The sequence below is a fragment of the Anomaloglossus baeobatrachus genome, chromosome 6, assembly GCF_048569485.1.
Source record: "Anomaloglossus baeobatrachus isolate aAnoBae1 chromosome 6, aAnoBae1.hap1, whole genome shotgun sequence".
In the NCBI taxonomy this organism is placed as follows: domain Eukaryota; kingdom Metazoa; phylum Chordata; class Amphibia; order Anura; family Aromobatidae; genus Anomaloglossus; species Anomaloglossus baeobatrachus.
In genome coordinates this window covers 525,629,875-525,645,982 of record NC_134358.1, presented here as the reverse complement: position 1 = coordinate 525,645,982, position 16,108 = coordinate 525,629,875, and the positions used below count along the sequence as shown (strand labels likewise).

Below are 16,108 nucleotides of genomic sequence, written 5' to 3'. Positions count from 1 at the left end.
AGGCAGTGATTGCCTCCAAAGGATTCGCAACAAAATATTGAAAATAAAAATATTTTGTTTGGGTTTGGTTTATTTGTCCAATTACTTTTGACCTCCTAAAATGTGGAGTGTTTGTAAAGAAATGTGTACAATTCCTACAATTTCTATCAGATATTTTTGTTCAAACCTTCAAATTAAACGTTACAATCTGCACTTGAATTCTGTTGTAGAGGTTTCATTTCAAATCCAATGTGGTGGCATGCAGAGCCCAACTCGCGAAAATTGTGTCACTGTCCAAATATGTTTGTACTTGGTGCTTGGACAGCTGCATTTCATCTTCATGGCAGAGAATCGCAGAAAGTGGTTAGTCTTCTCACAAAGGCAGGGTCTATTTGATTAGATCCCAGGTGGCACGTCGCACAGTAGGCAACCATAAAGTCAAGGCAAGAGATAAAAAAGTAATCCAGATCATTCTCTTTTGGGGGATTTAATGGAATGTTCTGAGACTGTCCAAAAAGGTAATATTTGGCCTGTGTCTGACAATGACAGGTTTGTTGAACGGCGCAGTAAACATTCTTTCATGTTAAGTGCTCCAGTGAAATCCATCCCCTCAGATAAAATATAGCAGATCTTCTACTCATACTGACAATGTGGCTGATAACCACAAGGAAATCTGTTATCACTCATCCCAGCTGCATAGTTTCCTTATGGCTAAAACGCAGTTCAGTGTTCTGAATTGCTGAATATAGGCATAAATTGAAGGCAGACGTTGACATCCAGTTGCTTGTGAAGTGTAAGAACATGCTGTAGTCTATATAAACCGGTGATGGTGATACAGATAAGAGAGGCAGATTCATCATTTCTACGTAATGACGAACTGGAAGTAGATGCTTGGTGTCTAAAAAGATCTATAGATGATGTCTGGCTGAAGTGGGTTGATACGAAAGAAGGAACAAGTCCACATTGATAGGATCTTCTCATTATCTAATGTACATGGAGGTCTCCTAAAATAGGGTTTGGGATCGGAACATTCCCCTCCTTCCCTGACGCTTGGGCAGGCCGCCGGACACAACGTCTACTGAAGATGATGTGAACCCTCTGGCTAGGGTTAAACTTTGTATTCAAAATTGGGGTTTTAGAGTTCTTTGGGTGTTCTAGATCTCTACCGACCTGACTAAGTAGTTTAAATTAACAATGACTTGCATATGGTTGGATTGGTGTCACCAAAATGTGGTACCAAGGCAGCAGATAAAAATCTTACTCAGACCAGCAGAGGAAAAAGATAGATGATATCAGGGGAAATGCCGACTCAATACTAAGAGAGAGATACAGAACTGACAAACACATTTGCGCAATACAGGAACCAAATGTAGCTTATGGCTAAGTTCACACTTCAGTTGTTTTAAATCTGTCAGGTCCGTCAGCAACGGATCAGTCGTTTTCAAGATGTCAACTGATGTGTTTTTTACAGGATTCCTTTCACAGGAATCCTGTGAAAAAACTGATCCGTTGCGTCCGTTACATCCGTGATGCGTCCGTTTTTTGACGGATCAGTCATGATCCGTTTGTGTTTGGGACAGCCCAGGGGGTGTGCCAAACATGCTGGGCATGCTCAGTAGAGCATGACGGAATCCTGTGCTGGATTCCGTCGTAAGACGGATTATGACGGAATCCAGCACCATAGACATACATTACAAGCTTGACGGAAGGCAACGGATTCCTGCGGGGCGCGTTTATTTTGACGCCCGAAAAACGTTACATTCTGCGTTGCTACCCGCTCGGCGATCAGTCAAAAACGACGGACCGCGACGCAGCGGATGCAACGCAGGGTCATCAGTCGCAATCCGTCACTAATAGAAGTCTATGGGGAAATACTGGATTCCTGCAAAATATTTTGCAGGATACCGTAATTCCCCAAGGCGACGGATTGTGACTGATGCAAAACAACTGAAGTGTGAACTTAGCCTAATGCAGAAGTCCAGAGCAATAATGGATGGATTCTCCTAAAATCCAGAGCACCTGGGCTCTGGTTAACCAAAAGTGACAATTGGTTGTGAGGAGGAGCAATCTAGGGTGCCAGGAAAATGAGAACAGACGCCTGGAAGGGAAGAGGAGAGCAGCAGCCAGGAGGGCAGTGGTGCCATCTGCAAAGGCAGCAGCAGTTGGATAGGGTTACCTGTAAAAGGCTGATGTCACTGCCTATCTTGGGTATCAGAAAATATTTTCTCAAATGTAAAACAACAATCTTACATTCATTTAAAATATGAACAATAAAGAAAAAAATATCTACGCACTAGTTTAATTCACAATTATTATGGTAGCCTTGTGGCTTTAAGGAAGCTCCTATGGTATGACCATCACCATCTTTACATCACAAGGCTTTTAGAAAAGGGGTTTGATCTAAAAAATAACCAGACCAAAAATGGTGTGGAAAACTCCAGGTTTTATGAATTAGTAAGCACCAGGTATGTCAACCGGACCTTCCCCAATGATCACAGCCCATGCACTGAAATAGGCAACGACAAGAAAATATATATGCTAACCTGAGAGACTTTCACTGAAGACTATTTTTTATATCTGAGGTGGGAAAAAAAGTCTGTACAATTTTCCTTTCAATTGGACAAAATGTGAACGCCACAGTGGATCACCGAAAGTGGATCAGCTATTTGCTTTCACATAAGCCCTGCCTCAAAAATAAGCCCTAGTAGGAATTTTCAGCATTTTCAGCGTAAGGCTTAAATATAAGCCCTACCCCGAAAATAAGCCCTAGTCGCGGTTCAAAAATGAAGTGTCCATGCAGCTAAAAAAGTCAAAGAATACTGCAGGACACTTCATTAAAAAACGCCAATACCCAAAAAGAGAAAAGGAAGACCCTGCAATCATACTCACCAGATGCCAAACAAGAGGCCCTGAGGATGAACGCACACCCACACACATCAGATCACAAGCACATGCATCGATGCGTTCCACCACACTGTGTGATCTGATGTGTGATTGTGTGTTGATCTGATGTGTATGTGTGTATGAGTGTGTGTATGTGTGTATGAGTTTGTGTGTGTGCGATTTGATGCATGTGAGTGTGTCGCCAGAAGCAGTGGAGGACTGAGTGGAGCATACCTGCTGAGTGCGCCCGCCAAAGATTGCAGGAGGACCTTGGAGTCATGCAGATGTCCAGGGTCTGGCAAGTATGATTCTCCTGGGAAAGGGGTTCTGCATTTTTGAGGGTGAACATACCTCCAACCATGTTTCCTGAAGAATAAGACTTACCTGAAAATAAGCCCGAGCGTATTTTTGAGACCAAAAAATAATATAAGACATAGTCTTATTTTTGGAGAAACACAGTATTTACCCACACGCTAGTCATACGTAAAATAACAATCTGAGTTTTACTTACTCTCTTTGGGTCCAGCGCTGCCTTTCTACCACTACCCTGGTCTCTGTTGATGACTATAGCAGTTATGTCACATCAACGGCACTGCAGTCAATCACTGAGCTCAACCAATGTATATAGCATAAACTGATGAGCTCAATGATTGGCTGTAGTGCTGTCTACATGTGACCACTGCAGCCAATCAGCAGAAAGTGGAGCATTAAAGGGAAGTGAGTGCTTTACCCAGGGAGGGTACGTAAAGCTCTCATTGTTTTATATATTACTAACCCTGGGGGCAAAAACTTGTTGAACATGGACAACCCCTTTAAGACTAAATTAACTAAAGGAGGGAAAGTGATGTGATATAAAAAGAGATAGATAGCACAATGGACTTGATTTTCCTTAAATGAACTTTATCCCAATGACTGACAATAAAAAAGTAAGAACAGAAGGTAAAGTAAAGCTACCATGCACAGGCGCTTTCAAAATGCTGGAGACAAGAACATCATGTGCACAGAAATAGGGTGGATCCACCATTGAGGATAGGGGGTGAACTACACTACATTTGAAAGTTCCAGATGCTTTCTATTTCACAGATAAGTACAGGCAGAATTACATGTGTCTGACCTCTACCCGAGAAATCCTCTCTGAAATACAAAGGCAATCTGTATATATTGCTCACGTATAGATATTTACATGTCATATGCATACAAAAAATGAGTATTTTCAATAAAGGCAGAATTAAAGTCTCCCTGTCAAAATCCACTTCTGGCTCCTGTATTTAGCCAGATATTGAGATATTGCAATGCTAAAGGCTATGATAATGTTTTTATTAACATTAGAAAAACTGAAAATCATCTGGCTCCGAGCCCGAGAGTGAGGTCACCCAGAGGATCTCGATTTAAAACCGAGCAAAAGAAGAGCGTATATGCTAAATCGGAGGTTTACCGTGATTTTATGGTATACAAGAATGAGTCTTAAGTAGCGCTTTATCTTTTATTTTATTGCTGTCATATTAAATATACATTTGTTATTTAGCAGAGCCCGGGATATGTACTGTACACAGAGCTGAACAATTGCAAGACGTTGCTCCGAGTATTTCTGTGGTTTACGGCCAGAGCCAAGTCGGAAGGAAAAGACATTCTCTGAATTTTCTTGAAGCAAGATAAATACAGAAGAGAAATACAGATGAAAGATGGAGTTGCTAACCGAGGACAGAGCCAGATTCCTCTTTTCTGGCTCGCCGAGGAACTGGCAGACGTAGTTAAGTAGCAATCTTTTCCATTAAATTGAGCTGCATATACTTAAGTTCGTTTGTTTATACATTTAAAATTTTCAATCTCGAATTTTGGATTTCAAAAAGAATGATCCATTGAAAACAATAATAGCTATATGAGTAATGTGGACTGGTTTATGTGCCCGTAAAGAGGATACAAGGGGGTTGTCTATTCTAGAAACATGGATATGGTACAATTCTGTTTATAAAGTTAAAATCATCCCTGTAATTTGCCAAATGAACGGTAGGATAATTCAAGCAATACTAAAGTCACTGTATTCTCACAGTTAAGGTGGCTTTACACGCTACGAGATCGCTAAAGCGATCTCGTTGGGGTCACGGAATTTGAGACGAACATCCGGCCGCGTTAGCGATGTCGCTGTGTGTGACACCTATTAGCGATTTTGAATCGTTGCAAAAACATTCAAAATCGCTAATCAGTGACATGCCCCCCTCTTCCCAATTATCGTCGTTGCAGCTGCAGTAACGATGTTGTTCCTCGTTTCTGCGGCAGCACACATCGCTACGTGTGACACCCCTGGAACGAGGAACCTCTCCTTACCTGCGTCCCGCCAGTAATGAGGAAGGAAGGAGGTGGGTGGGATGTTCGTCCCGCTCATCTCCGCCCCTCCGCTTTGATTGGGCGGCCGTTTAGTGACGTCACTGTGACGCTGAACGAACCGCCCCCTTAGAAAGGAGGCGGTTCGCCGGTCACAGCGAGATCGCAATGTTCGCTAAGGCAGCGATCAACACATATCGGCCGTACGATGGGGGCGGGGACTATCACGCTCGACATCGCTAGCATTGGCTAGCAATGTCGCAGCGTGTAAAGCGGCCTTTACATCTTCATAATCCGAACCTTCCACTTACGTCTCAAAGACTTCTCTCGTGCTGCGCCAGTTTTCTGGAATGCACTAACTGGAAGATATGATACCACACTTCACTAGTCCAACTTTTCCCCCTTTCTAATATTTCTTCAGAATCTGGTCTCTCCTGTTCATCTGTCCCCACGTCCTCTCCATACACCCAATAGCACTTGTTAACTATACTTAGATCCTGGCTATTGACTGGTTCAAGCAGTTTTATATGAAAACCCCTATTTATTATAACGATGGTCGGTCGGTACGTGAGAAGCACTTTTAGCTTTTGTGTCCTCCTATTTCCTTATAGATTGTAGCCTACGAGCAGGATCCTCACTGCTCCTGTAACTGGTGAACTACGAGTTAGGCTAAGTTCCCATGTCCTTCATTCAATTTGTTTTTGGCTCCGTTTGAAAAAACTAATAACGGATCCGTTAAGAAATCATCCCAATAGATGGCATTTTTAAGACATCCGTTAATGGATCCATTATAATGCAAGTCAATGGAGCCAAAAATGGTTCCATTGTTAATCACTTAAAAAATGGTTTGACAGGTCCAGATAGAAAGAAAGAGAGAGATAGTTTGGACATTTGGTTAGGGTTAGGCTAACAAGCTGACTAAACTACCTCTCTTTCTCGATCTAGCTATTTATCTTTTATCCTATCCTAATTCATATATTGTATTCTATTGCATCTATATAGCATATAAGGGCAGCGGATCTATCTTAAGACATAATGGAGTCAATGGGCAATGGATTTTTTAACGGCTGGGCTAACAGATGCGTCCCTAACAGATATTTTGCAATTTGACTCCCATTATACACTAACGGATCCTTTAGACATCTGTATTTGGATCCATTGGAAAAAAGTCCTGCAAGCAGAACTTTTGGTCCGTTTTTAATAACGGAACACGAACGGATAGTCCCTAACAGATGACACATTTTGGATCATCCGTTAACGGATCCGTCACCGGTAAAGTCAATGGGGAGTATACGGATACGTTATCGGTTCCATTTTTTCATTTTCCAAATGGATTGCATTACTGGATACGGGAACATAGTATTGTCTCTACATGTCCCTGCTCAAATGCAAAGTACGGCTAAAAAGGTTGGTGCTATATAAGTTAATCAAATTATTATTAAAGATAAGCCAATCTCCCTTGCGGAATCTTTCCTCGTAGATAGGACTATAAAGCAGCCCTTGTTGTATAATTCAAAAGTCAAGTAATGTAATAACCTAAAAAAAAATGAAGTACAGTAACACACAGATTCCTAATCTCCATGACCTAAAAAAAAAGGAAATGAAGGCTTGGACAAACTTTTCCCGCTTTATAAAATAAGCAGCTGCCACATGAACGTAACCCTCAATCTAAACAGCATGACGACAACAATGTGCGTAGATGCACCGGTTTGCCATTTCCGGCAGCTTTCTAGAGAATTTCGGCACTTAACGTTCCTTTTAAACACAGTTTGAATTATGCTCGAAGGGTTTTTTCGATGTGCAGCAGCACCTTTCCTAAAATAAATAAAGACTGATGGGGTCTAATGTGTTCGCACGTCTTCTTGAACTCTTTCTCAGAGTGATATGATTGATGCAGCTGTAGACTCCGGTGGAGGGAGAAGTTGGATTTCCGTGTTTTTCTGGAATGATGGATTAGCCAGAGAGCTTGCTTTTGGCGGGGTAAAGACTAACTAATTAATATCAAGTGACAGGCGTCACCTTAATCTCTGCCGTCTTTACCACTGCTCTGTATGGACGTCATCAGTTTTATCAATAATAATAAAAATAAATTGCAGCCACTTAATTGGGTGTAATTACTCCGTTTCTGGAAGACAAGACAAAAATTCTTTCTCATTTCTAGTTGAATGGATGGTTTTTCTGCTGCTTCTTCAGCATCTGGTAAATGGCCTATTCTACATCAGCACCCTTACTACTGAATAGAGCTTTTATGGTATGTAATTAAGCTGTCCCTTTTTCATAAGACGGTACTTCCAATAAAAACAAATATTAACATTAAAAGGAACAGGAAAATAATATGTGCACGACCAGGAAATAACGAAGCACTGAATTCGATACATGAAGGGGGTCTTTGATGAGAAGAATGTGGGGTTTACAGAGAGAGACTCATTAGCTGGAGCATCATATGTAGGATCCATGTCAGGAGTATGGGGCCATCTTTTAAGGGGAAGATGATACATTTTAATAGGAACTCAGGTTCACATTTTTGTAAAATTTCTGGGTACACAATTCGACATAAGATACCTGATATGAGTATTCAATTATTATTATTAAAGCAGTGTTCAGACACCATGAAGTTAAAGTATATGGTTAGAATAGGCAGTCACTTATTGTTATGGAGGGTTGACCATAGGGAAGCATATGATTCCTAAAATAAAGAAGCTTATCCATTCTCTTTCTTTTCCTCTATGCTACTCCCGGAAATAAACTGGTCAGAAAACTGCAATATTCAAGTAAATGCAGGTTTCTACAGCATCTGTACTCAGTAAAGAGTGGCTCTGTGCTGCTGCTATCAACATTGTATCCTACTAATTCCATAAAATAGAAAATTCCAGTAAGGAACGCCCAGCGAGGAGAGGTACGCCAGAGAAGACCCCGTTGACCGCAAAAGAAACACACACCCGTCTTACGATGTACCACCAGAGCCCCAGACTGAGGAGAGGTCCCCCTAACTGCATGGGTTCATCAGGGCACATGGGCGAGACTTCACCTCTAGGGAGTACAACTGGGGTTGGAGTCAACACAGGTCTATCCCTGAAGCACCTGTCAATCCGTATAGCCAGGGCCATAGCCCTTCTAAATATTAAAGGATTCAACATGATTCTACCGCTATCAGTAGGTGCTAAAGGGTAAATGAATAGGATTATACAAAGGAGAGAACCCCAGTACTCAAAGAAAAATAAAGGAGAAAGTATATATAGTCTCCGCCATAGCCGCTGCCACCACTGCATTATAGGATCCTTCCTCTAACCCTGGCTGATATCCAAGGCACACTCCCTATATTGCACCACCCTGTCTATATTACTTCATTTGCTTTGTGATTTTGCGAACTGCAAAATTAGAAGCACCATTCACACTATTCTTGATGGTTGTCCTTTGTGACCCACTCTGTTCCGCATCTAAAGATTACGTAAAACCTTGAAAATGGCTTATTATAGCCGCAACGTTGGTTATTGCTTTCTTTGTTTTGGTGCACCTTTGCAAAAAATCAAAATAAAAACTTCTTTGCATTATATACTTCTTCCTATATTTTTCTTTGGGTTCTGGGGTCTTCTCCTTTGTATAGCGCTTCTAAAGACTCAGGAGTTTGGTGCAATACCAGAGCCTTATTTAGCCTTTCTGACAGACCCTGAAAAAATGGCTTCTTAGAGCAGTGTCGTTCGTTCCACCTGTTGTCAGTAATCAACCTATGAAACTCAAAACAAAAACATCTCTGCAGGCCGGTCCTTCTGTTGGAGCTTGTGTAGTTTTGACTCATCAAAGGAAGACGTGGTCAGGAACATCATAGATGAGGCCCAGAGGCATAAGAAAATCGACCTACCGGTCTGAGTGACTGAGAGTCGCTAGGTAGGAAAAGGGCTCAGCATTGTGGATCATCTTGCAGAAGTGAGATAATAATCTCTACCCATTGTTCCTCACCCCTAGAAGAACATAGGTCAAAGCTTGAAATAAAGTCTGCAAGTGTCCCGAAACACAACAAATTTATCAGGTCCCCCAGAAAACTTATCCGGAAGATCCACCTTAGGTTTCGATTCATAGTGATTGGCTGCCGAAAACAACAGACCCAAGGACTGTTGTTGCAGTTCAAGAATCTCAGACCACAGTCTGTCAGATCTACTGACAAATTCTGCAACTGATCTACAAGAGCTGCGACAGGATCCATGAGAAGACCCTGAAAAATGTGGGCCGGCTATAATGTAATGGCGGGGTGAGGGAATGCCCGATATGCGGCACGAGGAGGGTTGCTTCTTGCTGTCTCATAAGCTCTACGTCTCTGCTCCCTATGGTTGTTTACAAGCTCCAGCAGTGACATCACAACTACAGTGCAGGTGACCGCTGCAGGCAATCACTACCTTCAGCAGCTCATGTTGTCCACATTGGCAGATCTGCTGAAGCCAGATTCTTTTTCATACAGATCAAAACAGCATCTAATAGATACCAAAGGCTTATGTTTCTATTGGGTTTCTAGTGTTTTTGGTCTTTATTATTCTGTTTTTCCAAAACTAAGCTCTCCCCCAAAAATAAGCCCTAGCAGAAATTTTCAGCATTTCAACATTACCTAGTTATGGTTCAATAATGAAGTGTTCATGCAGCTAAAAAAGTTAAAGAATACTGCAGGGCACGTCATTATAGAAAGCAGACACCCCAAATGGAGAAGAAAGAAGACCCCACAATCATTCTCACCAGATGCCAAATGGGGTGACCTGCAGTGGAACACACACCCACACACATCAGATAACACACACACACTCACCGCATCTAGTGATACCGATTGCTTCTGGCCAACCAGGGGAACCTGAGACGCAGTGCGGGGGAATAGGTTCCACAGCAGGTCCTCGCGCTCTAATGCTCTGCGTCCCATTTTCCCCTGCTGGCCGGGAGCAATCGGTATCACCGGATGTGGTGAGTGAGTGTGTGTGTGCAATCTGATGTTCGAGTGTCTGTGCAATCTGATGTATGTGAATGTGTCGGCCAGAAGTAGGGGAGAACCGCAGTGGAGCATACCTACTAAAAGCACCCGCCGAAGATTGTAGGAGGACCTGCTGGGAGCCACACAGATGTCCGTGGTCAGCATGATTCTCCTGAGAATGGAGGTCTGCATTTTTGTGGGGGAAAGCCTACCCCCAACTGTATCTTCCAAAAAATAAGACCTACCCAAAAATAAGCCCTAGCGCTTTTTTTTAGGGCAAAAGAAAGTACAAGACAGTGTCTTATTTTTGGAAAAAAACACAGTAGATCTCACACTGCAGACTAATCTATTCTTCTTGTCAAAAATATGGAATCTTGCAGAAAGGAAAAAAAAAGTGGATGTGAGCAGAGTTTTTCTGATCATTATATTATCATTGATCACTATATTTTATTAAGCTATATAGTAATAATAATCATCTGGATATTAATTATATTAATTCTCATGGAATCGGTCGATTGTCACTTACTTTAACTACTCCATTCTCATGCATTGTTATGCAGTTGTTGGCGTCCTCCGACAGCTGATAAAGAGCCCGGGCCGTAGCACGGTGAACCGCAGGGTCGCTTGATCTCAGGTACCTTACCAAAGGAGCCACAGCGTTAGCCTCTCCGAACGCCACCCTATTATTCCCCCACGTGCAGCACTGGGAGATGGCGTCGGCCAAGTGACGCCTCAATTTATCATCTGTCTAGAGAAAACAAAGAAGATCATGTTTTTGGGGGGTGTTTCGTCTACATTTTTTTGTATGTAAGGCTTGAAACTATACGAGTCATTTTTAATATTTCCCTTTCAAATGTCATAATTTTCTTAAAAGGTCCCTTGTCGGGTAAGATAATGTGTAAAAAATATGGAGAGGTTTTCACGCTGTGGTAAAGAAGGTATTCCCGTTATTGGCTTTCCATGACCAAGAAGAGGGAAGGTTGTCGAGGCTTAGGTGCCATCAAAATCTTATGAGTGAAATGTTATCTCAGGTTTTATTGCTGCTTTTCCGCGCAGAGAGGGAGACATCGACATGCTAAGAAAATGTTAGCAGCCAGGTGTCATGGGAGTGATAGGAGAGAGACACCGGGCTCGCAGCTTGTGGCCGCCGTCTTACAAGCAGATCCTTTTTCAATTATAGACTCGCATATTAACTTTTCATATTATGTAACAGCCTACTAAAATATGATATAAACTCAGGACATTTTAGGAATTCATTTCTACATTATCATGTGCCAAAAACGACAATGGTGCAAAAAAACTAAGAAATGGCTGGTGGATTAGACACAATGAAATGGTTAATAATTGAATTGGATGTGTGAGGACATAGATTTTCCATAGCAAGTTTCCAATAACTCATATATGGGAACAGCATTTTTTAATTATTAAAAATCATAAGTAATAAAAAATATAGCATATAATACAATACCAATGACTCTGGAATAGCAGATGTTTTTTTTTTACTAAGCTAAAGGATATTCTCATCTCCAAGATCCTATCCCAATATGTAGTAGGTGTAATAATAATAATAATAATAATAATAATATTAGAAATGTAGTATAATTCTCCTGATTTAGCTTTGTCTCGGACCTCATGTGCAGGGCATTGCAGCTTAAGTATCCATGGTTACGTCCACTTATATACTTAAGGCCCCTTTACACACTGAGACTTTCTAGCGATCCCACCAGCGATCCCAACCTGGCCGGGATCGCTACAAAGTCTCTGGTGAGCTGTCAAACAGGCAAACCTGGAAAACGACGCAACAGCGATCCGGACCTGCAGAACAACCTAGCCAGTCATTGGGGACATTGTAAAGCAGCTTTTTGAAAGGGAAGTCGCTAACGAAGTCGCTGTAAAGTCCCCTTTACACACTGAGACTTTCTAGCAATCATGCTGCACAGCGGGAAACAAAGGACCAAAGAATGGTCCTGAACCGAATGTAAGCAACATCGCTAATCAGCAGAACTATACTACATTTCTAATTGGAGGTATTTGCTAATATTAATATTATCACACCTACTACATATTGTGATAGGATCCTGGAGATGAGAATACTCCTTTAAAGATATTTAAAAGGAATCTGTCAACAGAAAGCTGCCAATCAGTGGTGTGGGGGGTTACACACAGATCAGCATTCAGAGATCTGCTAGATCTGAAGCAGATAAAATAGGGATTTATTAAAAATGACAGCAAACAGCCCAGTAAGTGATGCATCGCTAGAATCAGGATCTTTTCACCTATATCATGCTGCTGGTGTAACAAAAACCTGGTGATAGATTCCCTTTAAAAACTTGAAAAAATGGAGGTTCTGGTAGCCCAGCAACCTTTGGTCTAATTTTACAGTAACAATCATTTACTTATAGCCACATCTTCCACAGCTTTTCTTTTAGGTCAACATATCTTGAGATTTGTGGTATGAGATAACCAGCTCATGTCCCTTTGCAGCCAATTTTCATTTTTTCCTCCCCTTCTTCCAAGAGCCATAACTTTTTTTTTTTTTTTACCGTCGACAGAGCTGTATTGGAAGTTGTTGTTTGAAGGAGAAGGAAAAAAATTTAGACTATGGTGAAATTGTGAATAAAAAAAATGCCATTTTTTTTTAGGTCTTATTTTTACTACTCTGTCTCCTCATTCTCCAGATCAGTGTGATTATGGCAATAACACACATCTATATATATATATATATATATATATATATATATATATATATATATATATATATATATATATATATAAAAGTATATATATATATCTATATAAAAGTATATATATATATATATATACTTTTATATAGATATATATATATAAAGTATATATATATATATGTATATATTATTTAATTTTTATTTTTTTCCTATTTTTTTTCATTTATGTAGAAAAGAATTCTGATATTTGTCAAATAAATGTTTTGGGGTTTATGTCACCATTATCTGAGATTCAAAATATTTTTCATTTTGCTTTTTGTGCAACAAGCTGAAGGTTTTATTAACACCAATGCGGGGTTGATACAATGTTTTGATCTATTTTTATTTAAGATGGGTGGTGACCAAAAAACCCTCAATTCTGGCATTTTGATTTTTTTTCTTGCTATGGTGTTTACCGATCAGGTTAATTTTATGTTTTGATAGATCAGACTTTTATGAATGCAGCAATACCAAATATATTTAATTTATCCTTATTAATTGAAGAAAAAGGGGGTGATTTGAACTTTTATATTTTTAGACAGTTCAGACAGTTCTCTTCTGTTCTTTCTGTTCTCCATGCTTAGTGTGGCACACACAGACACACACTACAACAATTGAGTCAACTTCTCCCCTTTTTATCTGGTTTGAGGTGTGATTTTCATATTGCCCACACCCGTTAATTGCTACAGGTGAGTTTGAACGAGCATCACATGATTGAAACAAAGTTGTTTACCAACAATTTTGGAAAGGTGCCAATAATTTTGTCTAGCTTATTCTTAGGGTTTTGCGTGAACTTGTGTGTAATTTTCCTTTTTTCTCAGGTTGTTTTTTTTTGTGTTGTTCCAATACATACAAAGGAAATAAACATGTGCATGACAAAATGTGTAATTACAATAATTTTCTGAAAGAAATACATTATTTTCTGGAACAATTTCAAAGATGCCAACACTTTCGGCCATTAGTATTGTATGGAGTAGGTGAGAAAAGGGTTACACCGTGCTGCTGGGTAACGGAATGATCACTGAAGATCAGTATAAGGCTATGTGCGCACTAGACCGTTTTTCCCGCGGATTTACCCGCGGATTTGCCCCGGAAATTTCTTGAGAAATGTCTGCAATCTTTGTGCAGACATTTCCCATGAAATTCAATGAGAAAAAAAAATAGCTGTGCGCACTGTGCGGATTTTTCTCAAGAAAATTTCTTGAGAAAATTTTCTCGAGAAACTTTCTTGAGAAAATGTGCATGTCCATTAATTTCCGCAGGTACCTGCGGTATTCCAGGGGTATTCCGCAGGTAGCAATGATGTGCGGTATACCACCGGAATAGCCGCGATTTACCTGCGGTAATGCCCATCGCTGCCTGCGGTTTTGCAGGAAGCGATGTCATTATGCCAGGAAGAGGAGCAGAGGAAACACACGTCACACTCCCTGGACGCCGCACAGAAGCACTTCCGTGCGACCTCCAGGTGTCTGTGCAGTGTGTGTCCTGCTCCGGCCTCGTGGCTGCCTGCACTGCAGGGTGTCAGTGTCTGCCCGCAGTGTCAGCAGCTTGTCACGCGGCAGCGCAGGCAGACACTGACATCCTGCAGTGCTGGGAGCCGCGGGGATGACGATCGCTGCTGTCAGGAGGTGAGATCATTACCTGCTGTGACGATCTCCTGCCTCCTGACGTCAGCGCTGTCACTGCTGTCTAGGGCCGACTCGCGAGCGGCCCGAGACTGTCACTAGCGGTGACGTCACGGGCTCTCGCGATAAGTCAGTGACAGCGCTGACGTCAGCAGTACAGGAGATGATCACAGAAGGTAATGATCTCATCTATGCTCCTGATGGCAGCGCTCGGCATCCCCTGCAGTGACCTGAGCTGACCTATTGATGTTAGCTCAGGTCACTGCATTGCTCTCCCAGCCAATGGGGAACATTCTGTTTTTCATTGACTGGGACAGCGACTATGGTATGGATCGCCGTGCCCCCCCCCACCCCCCCTTATTGGATTACGCCGGACGTGGAATTGATTGTGCTCTTTTCAATAAATTGGTTAAAGAGGGAATGTTTTGGGGAGTGTTTTTTCAAATAAAACTTTTTTGTTGTCTATTTTTTAATTATTACTGACTGGGTTGGTGATGTCGGGTATCTGATAGACGCCTGACCTCACCAACCCCAGGGCTTGGTGCCAGGTGACATTACACATCTGGCATCAACCCCATATATTACCCCGTTTGCCAACGCACCAGGGCGCGGGATGAGCTGGGGCAAAGCGCCAGGATTGGCACGTCTAATGGATGCGCCACTTCTGGGGCGGCTGCGGCCTGCTATTTTTAGGCTGGGGAGTGTCCAATAACAGTGGACCTCCCTAGTCTGAGAATATCAGACCCCAGCTGTCCGCTTTACCTTGGCTGGTGATCCAATATGGGGGGGACCCCACGTTTTTTGTTTTAAATTATTTATATAATTTAAAATAACAGCGTGGGGTGCCCACTGTTTTGGATTATCAGCCAAGGTGAAGCTGCCAGCGGTGGTCTGCAGGTTGCAGCCGTCTGCTTTACCCTAGCTGGCTACAAAAAATGGGGGGACCTCACGTCATTTTTTTTTAATTATTTATTTATTTTATGGCTAAATACAAGGCTAAGCACCCTTTAGGCTACTTTCACACATCCGGCTTGAGCTCTGCGGCTCAATCCGGCTGTGCAAGCTATGCAACGGATGCGGTGAAAACACCGCATCCTTTGCATAGGTTTTTCCTTTGCGGCCAGTCCGGTTTTTGCCGCTTGCGGCATGCTACTGAGCATGCGCAGTGGCAAAAACCGCATGCGGCGGCCGGATGCGGTTATTGCCGCATCGCGCCGCATCCGGCCGCCATAGGCATGTATTGAAAAATGTGCCGCATCGGCCGAATGCGGCGCGATGCGGTTTTTTTTGCCGCACGAAAAAACGTGCCAGGCAACGTTCCATCCGGCCGCCGCATCGGCTACATCTGCCGCATGCGGCAAAAAACGGACGGAACGCAAGGCCATGCGGCACAATGCGGCACTAATTAAAGTCTATGCAGGAAAATCGCAACCGGCAGCAAAAAAAAACGGTTGCGATTTTCATGCAAAGTGCCGGATTGTGCCGCATAGCAAAAACCGGAGGTGTGAAAGTAGCCTAAGTGCCACATGAAAGTCACTAAAGGGTGCCAGCTTAGAAAATGCAGGGAGGTGGAACATTATATAGGTTTTTCTCATCTATCTATCTATCTATCTATCTATCCCTCTATC

General features: G+C 42.0%; 1 protein-coding gene across 2 annotated transcripts in view; it reads right to left on the bottom strand.

The window, feature by feature from the left end:
• Nucleotides 1-16,108, bottom strand: part of ODAD2 (outer dynein arm docking complex subunit 2) — a 222,516-nt gene that overhangs the window by 11,697 nt on the left and 194,711 nt on the right. For both annotated transcript variants that reach the window (XM_075315527.1, XM_075315526.1), the window contains exon 19: nt 10,659-10,880. In XM_075315527.1, coding sequence (XP_075171642.1) covers nt 10,659-10,880 — 222 coding nt within the window. The remainder of the gene's footprint in view (nt 1-10,658; nt 10,881-16,108) is intronic.